This window comes from Equus przewalskii, chromosome 21 (assembly GCF_037783145.1).
Source record: "Equus przewalskii isolate Varuska chromosome 21, EquPr2, whole genome shotgun sequence".
NCBI classification, from domain to species: Eukaryota; Metazoa; Chordata; class Mammalia; order Perissodactyla; family Equidae; genus Equus; species Equus przewalskii.
Genome location: NC_091851.1, coordinates 6044448 through 6066799, shown reverse-complemented (window position 1 = coordinate 6066799; position 22352 = coordinate 6044448). Strand labels below are relative to the sequence as shown.

Genomic DNA, 22352 nt, shown 5'->3' with positions numbered 1-22352 from the left:
CTTATTTTTTCCCATTCACTGTACTTCTAGAAGCTTTCTGATGCAGGCCCTTGTGCCGATTTCTTCTCCAACCAGCTATTTTGCTCTAAAAGCATTTCGCCCTCCACGAGCAGCCAGGTAAAGCCAAATTCAGCACCAGGATCTATGCCTTGATGATTATCTGCTTGTAAAGGGATCAGAATAACTGCTACTGAGAGATGCCTGCATTGGAAAGACAGAGGTCATGTCACCAAAGAACCTTCTGGGGCCAGTTTCCCTTATTCCCACATGGGGTCCAGACCTTTCTGGCCTTGCGAGACCAATAGCCCTGATTGGTTTAGGGGTTGGTGGTGTGGGTCTGCCTCACAATTACCTGTCTGAGTCTCACCCCATGTCACATTTTAGCCTCTATCTGGCCAATAAGACTGCAGCACACACACCGGCTTCACTCCCCACACACACTTGGGCCTTACCTCTGATGTCACAATCTGACCTGCGGATATTAATCTGACCACAGCGGCTCACAAACCAGACAGCAAAGTCAGGAGGACCAGTACAGTAAGATGTGGAAGAGGACTGACCATCAGCCCAAGATCAAAGCGGGGGATGGGCCTGAGGATCTGGGGTCAGCTCAGGAACACGCTACGCCGCACCCTCTGGAGCTGTCAGAGTCCCAGAGCTTCCTCGTGTTCGAGGACATTAGCCATCACATCAAAGAAATGGGGGCCCAACTGGTAAAGAAAGTCAATGCCATCTTTCAGCTGGACATCACCAAAGATGGGAAGACCATTCTGCAGTGGACCATTGACCTGAAGAATGGCGCTGGGGACATGTATCCAGGATCCGCCAGGCTCCCAGCAGACACTGTCTTCACAATCCCAGAGCCTGTCTTTATGGAGCTGGTTTTGGGCAAAATGAATCCTCAGAAGGCTTTCCTTGCTGGCAAGTTCAAAGTGAGTGGCAAAGTTCTGCTTGGCCAGAAGCTGGAGAGGGTCTTCAAAGACTGGGCTAAATTTTAAGCATGCAAAAATACCAAGGAAATGATCAGCACTTCTCCCTGATTATAAGATTGAGCAGAAATCATGCTTAAACCGAAGATTAAAACAAAAAGTATCCAATATTTTTACTCAAATTCTTCCTATTCAAGTTTGATTAATTTTCCTGCTGATTTGTAAATTTGCAGTGAGGGTTCTAGAGCAGTAAAGAGTGTTGGAGTATATCACCTAAAATCTTTGTCTTTTTCTTTTCTTAGATTCATTTTTGCTGTAATATGCTAGCATGAAGCCTCATGTAGAGAAATGGTTTTGACAGTTGGATTGAAATGCTCCAATGATTGAGTTCCTGAGAAGTTTTTTTTTCTTTTAGTTTGGTGCTTTGGGGAAAGAACAACCATAATTGTGCAGATCTGCATTCCAGAACTTGGTTCTTTGAGAAGACTTTAACACAGGGGTGCAGGGTTCTAAGAGGGTGGGTCCACAGCTGTGTGGATGGAACAAGGGGAAGAGCTCTTGGTGTATCATGACTTCTGATGGAATTAACTCCAGGAGAGTTGAAGGGCTTGAAAGATGTTCTAGGCTGCTGGCTCTTAAACGGGAGCATGCATCAGATCCCCTGGAAGGCTGGTGAAAGCCCCAATTGCTGAGCCCCCTCAGCCTTTCCACTCTGTAGGTCTGGGCTGGGAAGAATGTGCGCTTCTAACAAGTTCCTAGGTGATGCTGATGGGGCCACCCTTGGAGAAGCCCTGCTCTGGTTCATGCCCCGGCTTTCAGTATTGATCATAACTGTTCTAGTCTAGACCAACAAGGTATTGCCATTATTTAAAGGAGCTCCTGGAGACAAGTTACATAGCCCTCTTGTGGGCCATCTCTGAAGTGTCAGAAGTTTGTGCACTGAACGTTTTCCCAAATCTAAGGTCATCCTGGGAGATTTTCCCTCCTGGGAGCCCTCTCCACTCATTGGGAGGACTGGAATGAAGCCAGCTGCAACCTGATGTGACCTTTTGAGTGAGTGTATGGGTCATTTGTTCCACCGTGATCTGTGTGCACTTTTTTTTTCCTGAGGAAGATTAGCCCTGAGCTAACATCTGTTGCCAATCTTCCCCTTTCTTTTTGTTTCTTTTGAGGAAGGTTAGCCCTAAGCCACCATCTGTACTAATCTTCCTCCACTTTATATGTGGGTTGCCATCACAGCATGTCTGATGAGTAGTGTAGGTCTGTGCCTGGGCTCTGAACCCATGAACACAGGCCGCCAAAGTAGAGCACGTGAACTTAACCACTACGTCACAGGGCTGGCCCCTGTGTGTACCTTTATCTTGTATGTTAAATATACATAGTGTGGACACTCTGCAACCCACATGGAAGTTTCATTAAAACGGGCATGATCAAACATGTGCCTACCAAATGATCCAGCCATTCCATTCCTAGGTATTTTCCCAACAGGAAAGAAAGCATACGTACAAGTACAGAAATTTGTATGTGAATGTTCATGGAGCTGTATTTATGATGGTCCCAAACTGTAAATAAGCCAAATATCCATCCATAAGTGAATGGATGAACAAATTGTTGTATGTCATTCCCTGGAATATTACTCAGCAATAAAAAAGAATGAGTTATTGATGTACATACAACAACATGGATGAATGTCAGAATAATTACACTGAATGAAAGAAGCCAGAGAAAACCAAGTGCATTCTATATGGTTCTATTTGTTAACATACTAGGAAATGCAAACAGTAGTGACAGAAAAAATATCAGTGGTTGCCAAGAGACAGGCTTGGGGAGTGGGGAGGGATGGGGCCATTACAAATGGCCACGAGGAAATGGGGCTGATGGATAGATTCATCACCTTGACGGTAGTGATGGCTTCACAGGTGTATCTGTAGGTCAGACATTCAAGTGCACACTTAAACATGCAGTTTATATGTGTCAGTATAAGCTCAGGAATGCTTTGAGAACCTGCCACCCTCCGTTCAAAACCAAGCCTTTATAAGGGGAATTTAAAACTCGACCCTGCCTTGGCACAACGCATCCTCTGACCTCACAGTGTGTCCACTTTTCCAACCCCTTACTGATTTAGATGGCTCTGCAGAGCCCTTTCTGACCTCTCCATGTCAGAAGAAGGCAGAGGGAGGGCTTGTTGCTGACAAAATCTCATTCTCTTGGTGGGAAACGAAGAGACGTTTTTTGGGTTGACGCTCAACTCTGCGGTATGGAATTGCTAAGGGGGTGTGAGTGGGATGTGGAGCACCTCCTGGTTCTTTGCTCGCCTGGGTCATTCGGTGGGTGACCGTGTGGTGCTCCTGCCGATGCCCCCGCCTGGGGCAGCGGTGGGTGTCTGAGAGGCTGGAGACTGACTGTGAGCATTGTCGTGAGCACTCACCTAGCCCGCTCCAGGTCCCTCCGTTCAAGCCGTGTTTATGAGCGTATTTATGAGCGTCAGGCTGCCAGGCAGGGTTTGGGATGTTGTTTTCAGGGAGATGCCTTGCCCAAGTCCGTTCCCTGAGTGGTCCTGCTCACACCCTGAGTTGGTCATAGCCTCAGGGAATGGCCCTGAGATGTGGTTGCTTAGAGATCAGGCGTGGGGTGCAGAGGGGTGGGAGGGAGGGGGTGTTACAGAGGGTCACACCTGGGCTGGCATCTGACCAAAGGGAGGCCTACCCCATAGGCTGGACAGCGACCTATAGCCTATTACGAATTGGAACAAAATCTTGACCTGAAGTAATTAGATTCCTTTCTCAGGAATGTGGAACCGGGAAGCCGGGAGGCTGAGCTACAGGTGAGCAGTGGGGATGGAATATGAGAGGCTGGGATGCAGAAGAGGCAAGGGAGGCACTGTGGCAGTCTGGCAGCTGCCATGGAAGGAGCTGGAGAGTGGGAAGAGCAGAAGCCTTGAATAAGGAGAGAGAGCTGGTTGACAACTGAAGAGAGAAGTTCGGGCTTTGGGAAACGCGAGAGCAAACCCCTTTTCAGACAAAAGAAACAAAATTGCTCGACACTGGGATGCCAGGTGGAGCAGCTGGAAGGACTTGGATTACGGAATCAGAAAGGTAGTTCCGAGCCCAGGTGACCACTTCATGTCCTTGTAATCAAGGTAATTATTGGACCACTCTGTGCCTCAGCTGCCTCGTCCAGAAATGGGGCCAGCAGCCTTACGACATCAGGTTGTTGGGGAGCCCTGAGTAGGTCATGCCCAGCATAGTCACCGGTCCAGCTGGGTTTTCCATGCTGGTGAGTTCCCTTCTGGATGAGAGGAAAGGGGGCACTTTCACTGGCTCCCTATTGCCTCCTGAAAAAGTCCACACTCCAGCTTTCACACTTGGTTCCAGGGACCTCTGCTTCGTCTCACACTCAGTTGGTGTCCTACAAGTTCACATCTGGCTCAAAACACACATCTGTATGTTTCTCGGTCTGCACAGGGTTGGCCAGCACAGTGTTTTTGAAGTTTGAATGAGGACATTTTGTATAAGAATAGGATTTCTGAATTCTGAAAAATTGGATTATTTTTCACAGTGAGCCCATATTCCTGCATGGAAATGCTCGGGGGACGGGGAGTGGGGTGGCTCTCCAGACAGGCCTGAGCCCCAGCCTCCAGGCTGGGTTTTGGCGGCCCTCTGTCACTGAGCTTACACGGCTGTTTCCTCCAGCGGGGCCTGTTTTGCCGGCCCCCACAGGTGCTTGCATCCATGCCCGCAGCTCCCCACCACACGTGCTCTTACTCTCCCCCTAACTGAAATGCCCGGGGTTAGTTTTCTGTTGCTGTGTAACGAATTACCACAAACTTAGCAGCTTAAAACGGCACCTGTTTATCGTCTCCCCATTTCTGCAGGTCAGGAGTCCTGGTGGGCTCAGCTGGGTTCTTGGTTTCAACCTCATCTCAGGCTGAAGTCAAGGTGTGGGCCTGGCTGGGCTCTCATCTGGGGAGCTGGGGGAAGAATCTGCTCCAAGCTCACGCGGGTTGTGGCCTATTTCAGTTCCCTGTGGTTGTGGGACTGAGGTCTCTATGTTCTCAATGGTTGTCAGCCAAGGATGCTCTCTCAGCTCCTGAAGGCTGTCCACATTCCTAGTCACATGGCTCCTCTGTCTGCAAAGGCAGCAATGGCACATCGGATCCCTCTTGGGCTTCAAATCTTTCTGAACTCTTCTGCCTTCATCTTCTGCCTCTACTTTAAAGGACTTGAGTGATGACATTGGGCTTACCCAGATAATCCAAGATAATCTCCCTATTTTAACATCAATTGATTAGTAATCTTAATTATACCTGCAAAGTCCCTTTTGCCATGTAAGGTAATGCTATGGACTGAATGATTATGCCTAACTCCTACCCAAACTCTTAGGAGCTCTCTCTTTCTCCACCATGTGAGGATACAGCAAGAAGGCACCATCTCCAGCCTGGAGGAGAGCTCTCACCACAACCTGACCATGCTGGCACCCTGATCTCAGACTTCCACCTTCCAGAACTGGAGAAATAAATGCCTGTTGTTTAAGGCACCCAGTCTAGGCATTTTGTTACAGCAGCTGGAGCTGACTGAGACAGGCCGTGTATTCAGGGGTGTGATATATCATCATATGCACAGTCCTGGGGACTGGTGTGTAGAATCTTCTTGGGGGCCATATTCTGCCTACCTTCCCCCTGAATCTCCCAACTAAATCCCACCCACCCTACAAGATCCTCCTCCATGAAGCCACCCAGATCCGGTTGTCATCTTCCTCTCCCCCAGTGCTCGTGCCCCCCTTTTTCCAGCTTTGTGTTCTGACAATGGGCATGTGCCATCCTCTCTGGGCCAACCTAACATCTTAGTTTGCCCAGGACTGTCTCATTTTACACTGCTGTCTGGATGTTCAGTCAGGGGGGCCTCCTGCCTTCCTCAGAAGGGTCTCAGTTTGGTGACAGGCCCCATGGCCAACCTGTGCGCCTCCCAGAGCTGAGACGCTCCTGAGAGCAGGCGTCAGTCAGGGCTTTATTCTCTCAACGCCTAACACCCACAGTACACTTTATAAAGTTTTGTTGAATGAATAAACAGACTCCTAAAGGTTTTTTGAAAACATGCACATGGAAAAAAAATCCAAATAGTACAAAAGGGTGTAAAGAAAAAATTCAGTTCTTCATTCTTCTCCTGACCCCCTTCTATTTTTATATCAAAAAGCACCCACAGTTACCAGCTTCTTGTGTGTCCTTCCAGATATGGACACACAAGCCCCATGTACATTTCCACATCTCGCTTTTTGCTTTTACAGGAATGGAGCTGACCACAGATGCTATTCTCCGCCTTGCATTTTAGCTTATTCCAAAAGTTTATACAGTCTTCTTCTTCAAAGAACACCCTGCTGAAGGGTCAAAGGTCAGACTTACCCAACTGAAATTTTTCTCACATTTGCCTGTGTCCTTTGGGGAGACTCTCACAATGGGCTGCTTTACAAGTGAAGGGTGCAAAGTGAACCCCCTTCCTTGGAGGTGGGAGTTGTTTCCCCTCACTATGAGAGTGGTCCTGCCAATCCTCAGTGTCCCAGAACCGTGGGTGGAGCTGGGGGGTGTCTGTGCCCATGGCTTCTCCTCCTTCTGGGCTCCCCTCTGCCCAAGGCCCAACAGAGAGTGTCTGGCATGATGGGGCCACACAGAGGATGCTGGAAAGACCCGGCCAGGCACTGGGCCCTTTCTCTCTGGGACCCTAAGGACTGTCTGATAACTGAGCGAGAGGCCTAGCTCTAGAGTAGGAATCAACAGATGGCGCTGCAGAATTGGGAACTTCTGCAACAGGTGGACACTGGAGCAGGAGAGAGGGAGGCGCTCAGGTGGGTCCTGGGTCCATTACCAGGAATCCTGAGTTTCCTCGCAGCCAGGAAGATTCCATTCATTTGCCTGCAGTACAAAAGGAGGCAGAAATTATATTCTGATGAAGGATTTTATCACTTTTCTGTTAGAGGCACAGGAAACTCTCTCCTGGGAGACTGCCCCCTCGCCAGATTTATGTGGGTGTTAGTGAAACCCACACATGCCAGTTTTTCTGTTTTCTACACCTGGTGCTGAAGTGAGGGTCTCTTTCCAGGGGACAGCTCAGAGGTGTGGGTGCCAGCTCATATGCAGGGCATCCATGGAAAATAGCTCTTCATCCTCTATTCGTAGCCTGCTTTACACCTTTCAAGGGACTTCCATCGTTCTGACTCAGCCGATAGTGCCTGGGAAGTGTTGAGTGCAAGGCCCATGTGCCATAAGAACGTAATACCATCTAGTATTGAAATGTTACCAGTTCATCGACTGAACAGCTCATTCACTTAGCAAATATTTATTGAGCATCTTCTATGAGCAGCCCCTGTGCTAAGTATTGAGATGCAACGGTAAATGAAGCACTTCCTCTGAACCCAAGGAGACGACACCCTGTTGGAAGACAACACTTCCGGCAGGAATCTGGAGCTCGGAGAGGCTAACAGCATGCCTTGGTTAGGAAGAAGTGAGGGCTGGGTGTGGGCTGAAGAGCCCCCCTGGGGCTGCCTCCGCCTTCAGCTTGGAAAAGGCCTGGACGTGCACCAGGCCCGAGCAGGGAGGCAGCAAACGCTCACTGCCTGAGGAGGGTTCTCTGAAGAGCCCATGCCTGGCCAAGACCAGACTGAGGTCCTGGAGCCCAGGGCACTGTCAGGGCCCTCCGGTCACGCAGCTGATTCTCTGGTCCTCACACGGGACAGGGCAGTCTCACCTCCCACAGCAGATTCCTTCATGTGTGTTTAGGCACGAGATCCAGGAGAGCACAGGCTGTGGGGGCAGGGTTTCTATTCTGGAGGGGTTAAGTTAGGGAAGATTTCGGATTTTTAGCAGTGAACTGTCAGATGTCGTTTGTTCATTGACTGACTGATTGGCCCATTCATCTAACAAATATTGAGCCTCTCTCATGTGTGAGGCATGAATGATAGTAAGCTTCCAGGGACCAGTGATTTACAGGCCAGGATTCCTCCCGGTTGGTTGGACCTGCTCTCATGGGCTTCTTATTTTCTGTACTCATTATTAAAGGTTCTGGAAATCACTGCTGGTTCTAGGTGCTGGGGCGACAGTGGCAAGAAGCTCAGGTCCCTCCTCTCCCGGAGCTTTTATTTTCAGAAAGGAGGTGTGTGTGGATGGTGCAGAGACAAACAATAAACAGTAAAGAAATAACCAAACAAGATGATCAGCAAGCGAGTACTGACGGAAGGAAGCACCCGGGGAGTGCGGCCGAGGGGGACTGGGCGCCAGGGGAGGCCTCTCTGAGAAGGGGCCGCCTGAACTTGATGCTGCGGCAGCGGCAGCGGACCCAGACGAAGCCTCCGGTGGCAGCGGTTTACCTGGGAGGCGGTCCCGATCGGTCAGGGAGCGGGGACGTGAGATCCGGCAAGGAAGCCGGGCGATTCAGGGTCAACCACGGAGCGGTCACTGCGGTGGACAGTCGGGGCTCAGCCGGTCCACAGCAGTGCTCGGGACCCGTCCCGGGGCGCGGGAGCTGCGGCGTCTAAACCAGCTGCCGGCGGGCTGGGGGACGGCTGCTCCCGACGGGGCTGCGGCCTCCCAGGCGGAGCGGGCTCCGGGCGCCCGAGGAGGCTCTGGGGCCGGTGTCAGTCAGCTGGGGCTGTGGGTGGCAGCCAGACCCGGCGGACCAGAGCGGGCGCTGAGTCCCGGCCACCCAGCCGGGCTCTGGTTCGAGGGGTCAGAGCTGGGCCTTGGGGACCACGCCGGGGCTGGGCTCGCCGGCCGTTTCCAGCTGTGGGACCTCGGGCACGTTGCTTTTATCTACTTATTTTTCAAATACACGTTTTTAGAGAAAAGTCTAACAAATCCTAAATGTGCAGCTCTACAAAATTCCCCAAACGGAACAAACCCCCGTAGCCAGCACCTGGCTGGAGAAACGCGACAGGATCAGCACCCAGGAGCCCCTCCCAGCCCCTCCCCGGGAGAACGCCCTCTGACTTCGGGCCTCTCGGGTTTGGGGTGTTTCCGTGCTTTCTGTGAACGGCTGCTTCCAGCCCCGCGCGCCGTCGCGTGTCGGTTCCCTGCGTTCGCCCGGCTCCAGCTGGGGCCGTTTCGCGCGGGGCCGCGGAACCTTCCCGCCCGTCTGGGTGATGGGAAGTCCCTTTCTGTCACTCGGCGTTGGTGCGCGTCTCGGCCAGGTTTGCGGTGACAGCCGCGGCCTGGCGGCTCGCACACGGGAGGCGCTTCGTGAACGGTGGTGACACGACCCCGGGGCAGGGCCAGCCTGGGGCCCACCTGCCCGCCCCGCGAGGCCCGCCCGCCGCTGCCCGGGAGCCTGGCTTCTACTTTTCTTTGGGACACAAAACATTCTTCCAGACCTGCGACCTGGCTCATCACAAGACACGTCCGCCACCTCCTAAAAATACCAGCTTTGCACCGTTTTGTGGAGCACGATATCTGTGTCGCCCAGCAGAGCATTAGATGGATGTTTAGTTGGCTCCGAAGACGGCTGCAGCCCCAGGGCCCAGGACGAGGTCCGCGGGCGGCGGCGCGGGCCGGGGGCGCCCGGGGGACGCGGCGGGGACGGAGGCGGGCGGGGCGGCCCCCACGGCCAGCTTCCCTGGAGGACCCGGCGGCGGGCGCCGCGCTCTCCGGGCCCTGCGGCTGTTCTGTGCGCCGAGGGCGGCCCCGTCGGAGGGTCCTGCTTGTCTCGGGAGCCGCACAGACCCACGGGGGGCTGCGCTCCTGTCCCCGCCGGGAAGCGCAGGGCCGCGCCGGTGAGACAGAGGAGTTTCGGCCGAGCGGGCCTCGCCCCCGCGTCCCCGAGGCCCGCGACGCGGGGACGGAGCCCCTTCCGGCCAGGCGGGCCGGGGACGCCGCCGAGGCCTGAGCGCCGCTGCACCGCGGCCGCTTCCAGGATGGCCTCCCAGCCTGCGCCCGTGGGGCCGGACTCCGAGGGCCCAGCCGAGGCCGAGGAGAAATCTGGAGCCTGGAGGACAAGCCGGGGCAGCAGCTCTCCCTCTGACCTCCCCTTCCCTTGGCCTCCAGCTCTTCGCAGGAGGAAGAGGGACCACCCACGGTGTTGCCGGCCCCCAGGCACGCATTCATTCCGCGGTGGTTAGTGAGCACCTGGTGTGTAACGTACCTACTCGGCCCTGTGCCTAGTGGAGAGGATGCAGTGGTGAGCAGAACGACCGCTCCTGTCCTCGGGAACAGCGTGGCACCTGGCTACACACTGTGGTGAGGGATTGGAAGGAGAAGCCCAGGGCGTCCTCTAGACTGGATGGGAGTCAGGGCAGGCGTCCTGAGGGATGAGGTTAGAGGAGTGATTGGGCCGTAACTTGAGATGGGGCAGAGATGAGACCTTTCCAGGCAGAGGGAGTAACATGTGCAAATGCCCAGTGGCTGGCAGAGTAAGATAAGTTCCAGGAATAGAAGACTAGGCCCGTGGGACTGGAGCATGGTGGTCAATGGTGGATAATGGCAGAAGGCTGGAGAGGCACAGGAGCCAGCGAAGGCATGGCCCTCTAGTCTGGGGACAGGACTTTTCTTGTCATCTTCATGTAATCTCAGGCTGGGAAATGCCTGCTAAAATCGGGATGCTATGTTGAGTGGCCCCATCTCATTCTGGAAGAGAAGCTTGGGGTGGGGGATGACACTTCAAGTTGGGTCCAAAGACTTGTAAAACTAGGATTGCCATAGGATTTAGTTTTATCCCACTGTCTTGAGATCTGTGACCCCAGACTCCTCCAAGCTCTGATGGTGACCCTCATGATGGTGGTGGCTCTATGATGTCACTGAGGGGACAGTGACCAAAGGCCTAAACTTAACACTCTGCTCAGGAAACGGAGGGCTTCATTTCGGTGTCTGTCCAGGCCACAGCCTAATGGGTCATTAAATAAACTCGAGAGGAGAAACAGCCACGGGAAGAAGGAAAGCCGCTCCCTGTATGTCCCCGTGGCACTGTCTTTTCTTCCGAGACTAGAGGAATCTCAAAGCCATGAGTATTTGGCAAGGCAGTGGTGTGCAGTGGGCAGACTGGCGAGGTGGGGCAGTGAGAAGCACCTCGGAGGGTCAGAGGAGGCTGGTGGCATCTTGGTTGTACAGCCAACCAGATCTGTGGCACCATCCTTTCCTTTCCAGTGGGCCTCTTTTTTCCTCAACCTTACAACGGAGGGGCGGGGGGAGAACGGGTGTGGCCCCAGCTGATCCCCATTTCCCGTGGATATTTATAATTCTGGAAAAAATGGTTGGTAGCTGGAAATTAACTGGGAAAGGGGAGGTCAGCTCAGTGGTAACAGTGAGAGGTGGCATTCTGGGTACATTTGTCTACGTGCTGGGCACTGCATTACGTGCTTAACACGTTTAACTTATTTCCTGTCACCTCCACTGGGAGAGAACCAGGAATTATTCCCATTGCTACTGGGAGAGTGAAAACCTGCCAAGGTCTAGGCCTCAGAAAGATGATGGTGCTTCCCCCCACTTGCAGCACATGTAATTAAAAATAAAAACTATGGGGCCAGCTGTGTGGCATAGTGGTTAAGTCTGTCACGCTCTGCTTTGGTGGCCTGGGTTCACAGGTTCAAATCCTGGGTGTGGACCTACACCACTCATCAAGCCAGGCTGTGGTGGCAACCCACATGCAAAAATAGAGGAAGACTGGCACAGATGTTAGCTCAGGGCTAATCTTCCTCAAGCAAAATAAAATAAAAAGGAAAATTGGCAACAGATGTTAGCTCAGAGTGAATCTTCCTCACCAAATAAATAAATAAATAAAAGCTATGCTAAACCATAGATTAAGTGCAAGATAGACCAACCAAGTAATGGTTTTTTCTCCATGATGACTAGTTTGATGTCTTTTGAAATATTCTTGTATACAGTTTTGGTTATTTTTTTATGTCAATTTGAAGGAGGTGATTATGAAATAGTTTAATATAAAATAATAACAAAGTCTCACTTTGTTATGTAAAATAGAATGTAAAATGTAAAACAGAATACCAAGAAATTAAAGCTGGTTGGGAATTGCCCGATTTCAAAGCCGTCAGGAATGGTTTGTAAGCTGGGTCTAGGCCACCGCCCGCGGCGGGGGCCCCCTCAGCTGGCGAGAGGGAGACCACCCTCCTGGGTGGATGCTGTGGAAAGTCGGTCTTGACGTCTGTGAGCTGCGGTTGCATGAGGTCTTCAGGAACGCAGCTGTCCAATAAATACAACTGCCAGGTAGCAGATTATTTTGAAAAAGAAAAATCCAGCCGAGTGTCTCGAGTCGCGTGTGGCCATGGCAGAGGCTCCCTCTGCCTCCCTGGTCACCTAGGGGAAGAGGCGCCACCTGAGTCGCACGAGGGCACGAGGGCCGCGTGCAGGTGGCATTGGAAACAGGTCTGTCTGACTCTGAACGTCTCACAGAGAGACGTGGTGTCCCTGACCTCCTCCCGTAAAATAAAAAGGCAAAAATTGAAGAGCTAGGCAGGACTTGGAATTCACTAAGCAGGGTTTGCCTTTTAGAGCTGAATAAACTGAGATCCAGAGAGGAACTGAAGGACTGAGGCCTCGGCTGCTGGGATTCCATGGGCTTCCCCAGTTTTCCAGGGAAACTCACGAAGGTGGACCTGAGATCTATTTCAAGCTGGTTCCCAGCCTCGCTGTGGGACCACCAGGAGCTCACCTGCCCTCTCTGGACTCCAGTCTCACCTCTCTCAGGGAATCAGAGGAGTTGGATTAGGTGAGCTGTCACATTCCTTCACACTTGAAAGTTCTCTTACTCTGATTCCGGCCTCTTCTCCTTGAGCTGCTTCCCATTGTCTCTTGGGGAGGAAACTGGGGTGGCGGAAGGGGCAGGCCCCAGAAGGGATGGGGGGGTGGAAGTGAACTAGAAATGCAGAAGCAGGGGCCGGCCCGGTGGCGCAGCGGTTAAGTGTGCACATTTGATTTTGGTGGCCTGGGGTTTGCTGGTTCGGATCCCAGGTGTGGACATGGCGCCGCTTGGCAAAGCATGCTGTGGTAGGCATCCCATATATAAAGTAGAGGAAGATGGGCATGGATGTTAGCTCAGGGCCAGTCTTCCTCAGCAAAAAGAGGAGGATTGGCAGCAGATGTTAGCTCAGGGCTAATCCTCCTCAAAAAAGAAAAAAAACCAGAAATGCAGAAGCAATCAAAAGGGAAGTTTATTTGATAAAGAGCAATGAAAAATTTCTTTCCTTTCTTTTCTTTTTTGAAGAAATAGCCAGTATCAGAGCTCAAGACAACTGACCAGTGATTGAGGAATTTTAGTTCTCCATTACGAAGACTCAGTGATGCTCTCCCATTCCGTACGTACACAGCCCACAGAACACAACATGCAGTTGCCTGTGCCTACGCATCACACACCCTCTGGGACGCAGGCATGGCAGACACCCGGCATCAATGCGCTGCTTCAGGGCGGTCCGTCCCAGGGGCGGCTTTGATGGGCGTCTCTGGAGAAATCTACTCCGTGGGGTTCGTGGGCTCAAGACCTTGGAAAACTTTCTGAAATGTCGTTGACCAGCTTGGCTGACATATTAATTTGCCTCCTGTTTCCATTTTCTTCATCTTGAGCAGCTCTCTCAGATACGATTAGTCATGAGCCCTTCTCACACCTCTCAGATATTCTTTGTGGAACTGGGTCCAAAGTCTTTTTTGCAGGGCAGCATACCATTTCCTTATAGCCCCCAAAACACTGCGTCACAAGCTATCTCAACACTGGCTTGATGCAAGGCTCAGTTATTCTCTGGATCTGCAGGTTGACAATGGGTCTGCCAAGCTAGGCTGGGCGTTGGGGGGCGACGCGGCTCTGCTCCCTCTGTCTCTCGTCCCCTCTTCCTCCTCTCAGGCCAGCGGGCTGGTCTGGCCCGGGGTGTTTTTCCCACAGTGATGGTGAGGAGAGTGGCCTGAGTGCACACCCTCTTCCAGTCTGGGCTAACATCCTGCTGGCCAGAGGAAGTCGCATGGCAAACCCAGAAGCAGAAGGTAGAGAAGTGTATTCCAGGGTTAGAAGTGAGGGAAGAGAGTGAAATGCTGGAAGAATAATTATTGTCTGTGTCTACTATTATAATTTACAGGGTGTGGTGGTTTAAAAACGTGCCTGCAAGTCTTTTGACACCCCTCTCGTCAAGAGGTGGAATCTAGGTCCCCTCCCTTTGAACCCGAGCGGGTCCTCGTGACTGCCTCGGTGAATGGGATATGGCAGAAGTGACACTGTGTGGCTTCCTAGGCTTCTGCCTGTGTCTCGTAGACACGCTCAGCCCCATGTGAGAAAGCCCTGCCACCCTGAGGTGATGTGGGAGATACCACATGGGGAGACCAGAGTCCCGGTCAGGAGTCCTTGGAGGTGAACGCAGACCCTGCGTCTCTCCGAGCAAGCACCCCCGGCGGGGCCCAGTTAACCCCCAGACTCTGAGCCAAACAAATGGGTGTTCCTGTTTTAAGCCATTGTTTTGGGGCGGCTCCTTACGGGGTATTAGATAACAGGAAAATCAAGGTTACAATTTCTAACAAGGAATGGAACTTGGAGTGAATCACAGCTCCCCGACTTGCCACCCGGTCTGTGACCTTGGACAAGCCTGTGACCCCTCTGCACCTCAGCTTCTCCATCTATAAAATGACCGTGTTCTTGGCCATCCGGCTGCTGTCGAGTTACATCAAACACGGAGTGCAGGCCTGGGTCCTAGCAGGCGCTCAGTCAAGGCTGATCGAATGACTAACCACTTACCGTTACGTTTGGCTCATCAAGTGTGGGAGGAAGCCGGTAAAGACTGGCTGGGGAGAGACTGAGGGTCACAAAATGGGCGAATGGAGGTCCTGAGACTCGGCTGTGGGTTCTCCAAGTCTATAAACTGTGCCTTTCAGAGGTGGTTGACCGCATTGTGTGTGTGCTTCAAATCTTCCTTTAAAAAGGAAGCTGTTAAGAGAGTAGATCTTAAAAATTCTTGGGGCCGGCCCCGTGGCCGAGTGGTTGGGTTTGCACACTCTGCTTCAGTGGCCCAGGGTTTCACTGGTTCGGATCCTGGGCTCGGACATGGCACTGCTTGTCAGGCCATTCTGAGGTGGTATCCTACATAGCACAACCAGAGGCACTCACAACTAGAATATACAGCTATGTACTGGGGGGCTTTGGGGAAAAGAAGAAGAAAAGAAGAAAAAAAGAAGATTGGCAACAGTTGTTAGCTCAGTCTTTAAAAAAAAAAGTCTTTAAAAAAAATGCCAATCTTAAAAAAAAACATTCTCATCACAAGAAAAACATTTTGTAACCATGTGAGATGATGGATGTTAACTAAACTCATGGCAGTAATCATTTCACAATATAGATACATGTCAAATCATTATGTTGCACACTTTAAACTAATACAACGTTCTGTGTCAATTATATCTCGATAAAACTGGGAGAAAAAAGAAAGGAAGCTGACATCTTTTGAAGCCTTGATTGACATGTGTGAAATTTGTTTCCTGGGGCTCACAAGGGAGCTGTTGTTTGCCCAGCTTTGTTTCATTAAGGTGTAGTGACACACAACACATAATTTGTTTGGGGGGATGTTTTAGGTAGGCTGATGAAGGTGGAGGCTAATGAATCAGTGTAGCCAGCCTGTTTGGGCTCCTCTCCAACCTCAGCAACCAAAGGGATCTTCCTTTGTAAACAACTTTTACTGACCAACAGCACACATACAGCAGAAGGTGCGCACATCCTCAGTGTGCGCTCAATGAGTTTCATAAACTGAACACACCCATATAACCAACACGCAGATCACGAAACAGACTATTCCAGCATCCTGGAGGCCCCTCATGCCCCTCTCCTCACCGGGGAAACCACGGTCCCGACTTAAAATAACATTCACTTTCCCCAGTTTTTGCTTTTTATGTAAACAGAGTCCTACACTCTGCACGCTTTTGTGTCTGGAGTCTCTGGCTTAGCATGCTGTCTGTGCAATTCTTGAGTTTCCTGTGCACACACTGGCTCCTTCACCCTCTTTGATGCACCGTATTTCATTTTGTGAATACACTGCCATTTATTTATCCATTCTACTGTTGGGGGTCGTTTCCAGATTTGCTTCCCACCTGCCTATCTCACCAGATTATTTGACATTGTCTGAAACACCTAGAACATGTACTTAGAACCTGAGGGCAAGGAGGAAGTTTCCTTAGTAAATTCAAATCTGTTCCCCTCCCGTTGCCCACACTGCCCTGTTTATCTTTGTTAGCTGTTCCGGCCTCTCACGCACTTGGCGCGATTTCAAGGGTGATGGTGAGAACTCATCCCCTCCGCCCCTCCCCGCCCCGGCCTTCCCTCTGGTGGCCGCTGCCTGAAGCCCACCCTCAGAGGCTCTTTCCTTACCCACTGTTATGATACTGGTGCCCTGGAAGGCATGTTCTCTTGCGCCTCTATGTCATTTGTCCCCCAGGGAGAAGAAAGGAATGACTTTTTCTGGGAATAGATCTGGATCAGGGATCCAGTGGCACTTGACATCTGAGGGAAGAGAGTTTTCACTTAAAAAGAAAGGAAGAGGGAAAGTGCCCACAAGGGAGGATGGGGACTTTGACTACAAACTCAATGTGGCTCAGGTTCTGCCTGTCTCTGGCCCACTTTGGGCCCTGCGACAGGAGCGAGAGATTAGATCTGGGATGCGAAGGCCCAGCGAGGAAGTCCTGGACCCAACCTCATCCTAAGGCGCCCCTTGATAAGACATCTCTCTAAGGAAGGAAACACTGCAGTTAAAACTGTGGCAGGCTGCTTTCTTATCATTTAGAATTTATCTTCAACTTATTGAAAGAGCTCTTTCAGACTTCATTACGTGAAGATTTTATCATATATTCCTCTTGAGTGAACATAAAAAAATACAAGCAAAACAAATTGGTGAACGTATTCTAAATTTCTTAACATTCAGAGTCCGATTTTTCTGACTCACTTTTGACTCCAAGTTGTTGATTCCTGTGGCCTCCCCTCTCCTCTGATGGTATCGTCCTCAGGACCATCAAGAGCCTTGTTGATGGAGCAATTCTTAGGATAATGCACAGAAGAACCAAAGCCTTGGCTCTGGGCTCTTAAGCTGGTTTTGCAGTTACAGAAAGCCGGTCTGCTTCCAGTTCCCGCTCCGGGAGAGCTGCTGAGGGCAGAGTTTACCTTCCCCTCGCCCCACCTCGGGCAGTGAGCGCTCCACTGCAGGCTGCAGCCACTCTGCATGTTTTGATGCTGGTGATTTTAATATCCGAGCGTGTACGGGCCACGGCTACTGTGTGACTGCTTCCCAGAGGAAGCGGTTGTGAGGAACCTTTGATAATAAGATGCACCCCAACTTCAGAGCTGTTAGCATGGGAAAACAACCCTAATTGCTGTCTTAGAATCAATGCAACACCGTGACCCACAGCTACCCACACGTTGGCTCTGCCGTCCTCCTGAACCATGACCTTCCAGAAGTCTGTAGCCTGTGTCTGAACACTTGATTTTTCTTCATCTTTCTGAAAATATTGCATGTAAACTGATTGCGTCCCTCCCCTCTCCACGTCCTTCCAGAGTAGACTCAGTAACACAACTCAATCTTTTTCTGGAGCAAAATGAAAACATGACATCAGCCCTCAGACCCAGGAGAGCTGTGCTCACTGTCATGAAACAATTCAGCATCAAAGCAGCCAGGGAGGCGGGGGGCCTGCCGCCTCCCACCTCCACTCCTGGCCTCCTCGCTCCTACCCTGTCGGGTGAGCCCGGGTTTGGGCTGCGTTTTCTGCTTGACTGTTCCCGTTTCACCCGGGCATGCGCTTCAGCGCTGGCAGACGCGATTTGTTTTTTGCTGCCGCTCCATTAAAGAACCGCCCCTGAGACCCCCATAAAAAAAGTTGGTTTTGTTTGTTTTTTGCAAGAGCTTCCTTCAGAAAAAGGCTCAGGCAATTCCCCCGGGGAACTTTCCTCTTGATTTCTCACGGCTTAGGAGCCTGGAGATCTGATGTTCATCTCCCTGACTTCAGAGCTCGCCTGAGAAGGGTGGAGAGCGGGCCGCTGGTTTTCCTTTTAGAGTTCATTGGCGGACGGCTCAGCAGCCCCCCCACCACAGATGGAGGGCTCTCCTCCTCTGCAGGTAGGTTTGGGACAAATTTAGTTTCTTAGCAAGCTCCCCGGGGCTGTGTGAGAGATATCCCCTTTCATTGAGGAGATGCTCTGAGCTTCAGGAGAAGAAAACAATGCTTCATGTCTGAACGAAAGAGAACGTTCTGCCGAGATGAAGGGAAGGCTTTTCTTGAAGCTCTGGAGATGGGTGAAGCAGAAGAGAGCAAAGGAGAGTGAGGTGGCATGAGGCTGGGGCACGCAGGAGACCCTGCTGGGGGAGTTTGAATAATTGATCTCATTTCTTCCCTCCCTTCTAGTCTTGTGCACCCACAACCTTGCCGTGGCCTCGTGGATGGGGGCTATGTTCACCCCTACCCCTTGAGTTTACGTTTGCCCATTTAACTTGATTTGGACAATGGGATGTTAGCAGATACCACACAGGTAGAGGCTTGAAATGCTCCTGGGCGAGGGTTTTGCTCTGTTGCACTCCTGACTTTCACCATGGTAAAAACGTGCCTTGGGTGTTTGCAGGACCGAGGGCACTGAGGTACACACAGAGCAGACCTGGACCCAACCCACAGCGTATGCCAAGCCACCTAAATCTACTCTAGGTCAGCCAAATCCCAGCCAATCCACTGAAATGTGATCAGGGAATAGATTCTTATTGTTATGTACTACTGTGTTTTGGGATTGTTGTTACACAGCACATTGTGGCAATAGCTGACTAATGCAGAAACTTTTTTTTACCCTCTCAAACCTTTACTAAAGTCAATAAATTCATGAAATGCTTGAGATAAGTGATTTTTTAAAATGGAAACCTGGGAGGGGTTGGGCTTATGACTGAATTACAAAGCAGTATTGAGGGAGAAAGGAGCATTTAGAAGAGAGCTGGTAGGTGAAGAGAGGCCATGAGGAGAGCTTAGGAGCCTCCCAGGGCCATGGTGATGGGGGCTGGGCAGAGTTTTAGCAGCTCCCCGACGGGCACAGAGCACCCAGCTGACACTGGTTTCAATAAGAAAGGACACAAGCCAGACACCAAAAATATGAGTGTATTCGTCAGGGTGCTCCAGAGAAATAAAACCAACAGGATTTGGGCATATATATGCATATATAAAGAGATTTCTTTTAAGGAATTGGCTCACACTGTTACGGAGGCTGGTGAGGCCAAAGTCTGCAGGGTGGGCCGTCAGGCTGGAGACTCGGGGAAAAGCCAATGTTCCCATTCAAATCCAAAAGCGGTCTGCCAGCAAAGGCCCTCTTGCCCAGGGAGTCAGTATTTTGTTTTATTCAGGCCTTCAACTGATTGGATGAGGCCCACCTGCATTATGGAGTACAATCTGCTTTACTTAAAATACACCAATTTAAATGTTAATCTCATTCAAAAACACTCTCACAGAAACATCTGGAATAACATTTGACCACATGTCTGGGCACAGTGGCCCAGGCAAATTGACACAAAAAGTGAACCATCACAATGGGCTTTAATCTTTCTTTGGCCCTGAGAAAAGGTAACCCATTTGCACCATGTTGGTGAGCTGTAAGTTACCAATAAGAGGGCCAGCATCCAACGGGCATACATTGATTCGTCTCTCAGTCATGTCCCAGGGGAAGTGGTGGGGACTACTGTTGAGGACATTTTGGATTGGATCCACTGAATTCACTGTCTTTGGCAAAATATCATTGCTAACATTCTTAAAAAATCTTGTGCTGGATTAGAGTATATGCCCACCAGGTGCATGAATTGGTACAACTTGACGACTTTTCGCAAAGTGACCCATTCTGGATCAAAAATAGGGCCCACAAGCACCCTAGCAACCCTTCTCACATTCCCTTCTAGTCGCTACTCTTTTCCTAAGGGTAACCACTGCCTCCCAATCTAAGACCACAGACGAGTTTTTCCTGTTTTGTACTTCATGGCAGGTGTATTTTCCACGGATGTCTGCACTAATATATCCCATCCTACCTCTTCTGAAAACGTGCTGCTGATATTCTTCCATTGAGAGGTGAGGTCTCTGTTGCCTCCCTGTGAATATGTATGGGCCTGTGACTACGGTGCAAGTGACACCACATGGCTTCTGGGGTTATGTTACTAAAGGCAATCTGACTACTCCTGGATCCTTCTGGGATGCTTACTCTGGGAACCCAGCCACATGCAAGACAGTGTGTATGTGTTCCAACTCAGCCCCCGATGAGGTGCCAGCTGATAGGAGGCATCAGCCACCACACATGTGAGCCAGGACCCTTCAGACGATGCAGCCTCCGGCTTTCCAGTCTTCCCAATTGCCTTGGAGTGGAGCAGAGATGAGCTGTCCGCCACCAAGCTCTGCCCAAATTCAGATTTAGGAGCAAAACAAACAAACACTGTTGTTTAAAGCCACTGACTTTTGGGGTCATTTGTTACACAGCAAGAGATAACTAGAACACAATTTATACAAATGGCATCATTTGGTATGAATTCTTTACTCACATCCAACATAATTCTGTGAGATTCTTCCATGTTGCTGCGTGTGGTTGGAGATAGCTCACTCTTATGCGTTCTAGTATGTGATCATGTGGATGCAATGCATTTTATGTATTCACTGTACTGTTGACAGACCTTAGTTGTTTCTAGTTTTGGGCTATTAATAAAAGCCAAACATTCTAGGACATGTCTTTCAGTAAACATCTATGTATGGATGTATCTCTCTGGGTGTGTACCCAGAGTTGGAACTGCTGTGTCACAGAGTATGTCTGTGCTCTGCTTTAGTAGTTACTGCCAAAAAGTTTGCTAATATTCTTGTTGAACAAAATACTAAAAGCAACTTTGCAGGCTTGTTTATGGACTGTCCTCCTGAAGTTTGACCCAGGGCAGGAGAGAGATCAGATTGGAGACATCCTAGTCATCTCTAGGGAGGGTTCTGGGTCAGGACTGTTTGATTTATCTGCTCTGTAACCCCAGGGCCCAGCAAGCTTGCAAGGAACATAAACTGTGAGAGCATCGATTTGCAGAACGGGAGTCTCGTGGTGCAACGTGATCAAGGAGTGGCCCTTTCTGGTAGTCCTCCTTCTGCGCTCCCTTTAATGGCTTTAGGAGGACACATAAAAGTCCAAATTTGGTCTCATCTTTGGAAACTACGATTGCCAAGGAAGTTTCTTGTAAGTGTTCCATATTAAGAAGATTCCTGGACCACACACTACAGCCTCCACCCTCTAAATCAGATTAGTCCAGAAAGATCCCAATGAAGGTAGGAAAAAGCTAAATTGCTCTTTTATCTACCTCTTGTTGTCAGTGCTGTAGAGTGGATTCCAACTGCTAGTGACCCTGTGGACAGCAGAGTGGAACCCTGCCCTGTGTTTTTGCGCCATCCTCTCACCTTCCCGAGCTCTATCCCACAATGCTCTGCTGCCATTCACAGGGGTTTCATGGCCAAATTTTTGGAAATGTGTGTCCAGGTCCTTCTTCCTAGTCTGTCTTAGTCTGGAAGCTCTGCTGAAACCTGTCCACCAGGGATGACCCTGCTGGTGTTTGAAATCCCGGTGGCGTAGCTTTCAAAATCACAGCAACATGCAGCTGCCACAGTATAACTGATAGGTGGGTGGCATGGTTCCCTGACTGGGAAATGAACCCAGGCCACAGCGGTGAGAGCCCTGAATCTTAACTGCTAGGCCACCAGGGCTGGCACAAAAAAACTGGGCAGGGTTCCACTCTGCTGTATACAGGGTCACTAGGAGTCGAAATTTACTCGACAGCATAATATTATAGGCCTCTTAGTTTACATTTTAAATGAAAATTTAACCCAACAGATGTAGAACTCACAATGCACGATTAAAGTGATCACAATATGAGGAACCTTAACCAAGATCACACAAACCCAGGCACGGGCTTGTCACCATTGCTACCTACCTAGTGGCAATTGTTGAGGATGCCATCGACAATGGCCTTGATTTCATGGGTGATGAAATGTGAAAAATGTGTGTATGTTAGAACTGGTACGACAAAGCCCTTTGACTATCCCTCCCAGTCGCAGCCCCTATCCAGGAGGGTAACTTACCTACTGTCCGTGTCGATCTTTACCTCGATCAGCTTAGATAATTAAGGATTAAGTTAAGTATGATTTCTGATTCTGTTAATAGCTTGGAACAAGTATCAGACCTTCTCAGCGTATCTCTGTCCGAATTTGTCAAATTGTCAGGATGGCCATTTTCCCAAAAGGTGACAAGAAGCAGCATCTCTTGTTCCTTATCACCGCAGGGACTGAGAGCCTTTGGGGTCTCCTAGCAGGGACTGTCCCCTTGGGAACCAGGTCTTCAATATCTGAGCCTGGACACCACCCGGGGAGGCTGCTGAGAGGTCTGCGATGTGGACGAAGGAGAGAGCAGGACCAGGGAGCAAGGGGGAGAGAAAGATGGAGAAGAGAGAACC

General features: G+C 50.6%; 1 protein-coding gene and 2 long non-coding RNA genes across 3 annotated transcripts; all 3 read left to right on the top strand.

The window, feature by feature from the left end:
* The first annotated feature begins 438 nt into the window (after positions 1-438).
* Positions 439-1198, top strand: SCP2D1 (SCP2 sterol binding domain containing 1). Its single transcript, XM_008517776.2, has one exon. It carries the CDS (start codon positions 543-545, stop codon positions 996-998), a length of 456 nt encoding a protein of 151 aa, XP_008515998.1. The 5' UTR covers positions 439-542; the 3' UTR covers positions 999-1198.
* A 9509-nt stretch (positions 1199-10707) lies between these two features.
* LOC103549444 (uncharacterized) lies at positions 10708-14769 on the top strand. Its single transcript, XR_544540.2, has 3 exons — positions 10708-10853; positions 12409-12625; positions 13121-14769. It is a non-coding gene; the product is annotated as an uncharacterized lncRNA (long non-coding RNA).
* A 1385-nt stretch (positions 14770-16154) lies between these two features.
* On the top strand, positions 16155-20593 carry LOC139078032 (uncharacterized). The gene is made up of 2 exons (XR_011530739.1): positions 16155-17981; positions 19871-20593. It is a non-coding gene; the product is annotated as an uncharacterized lncRNA (long non-coding RNA).
* The last annotated feature ends 1759 nt before the right edge of the window (positions 20594-22352 follow it).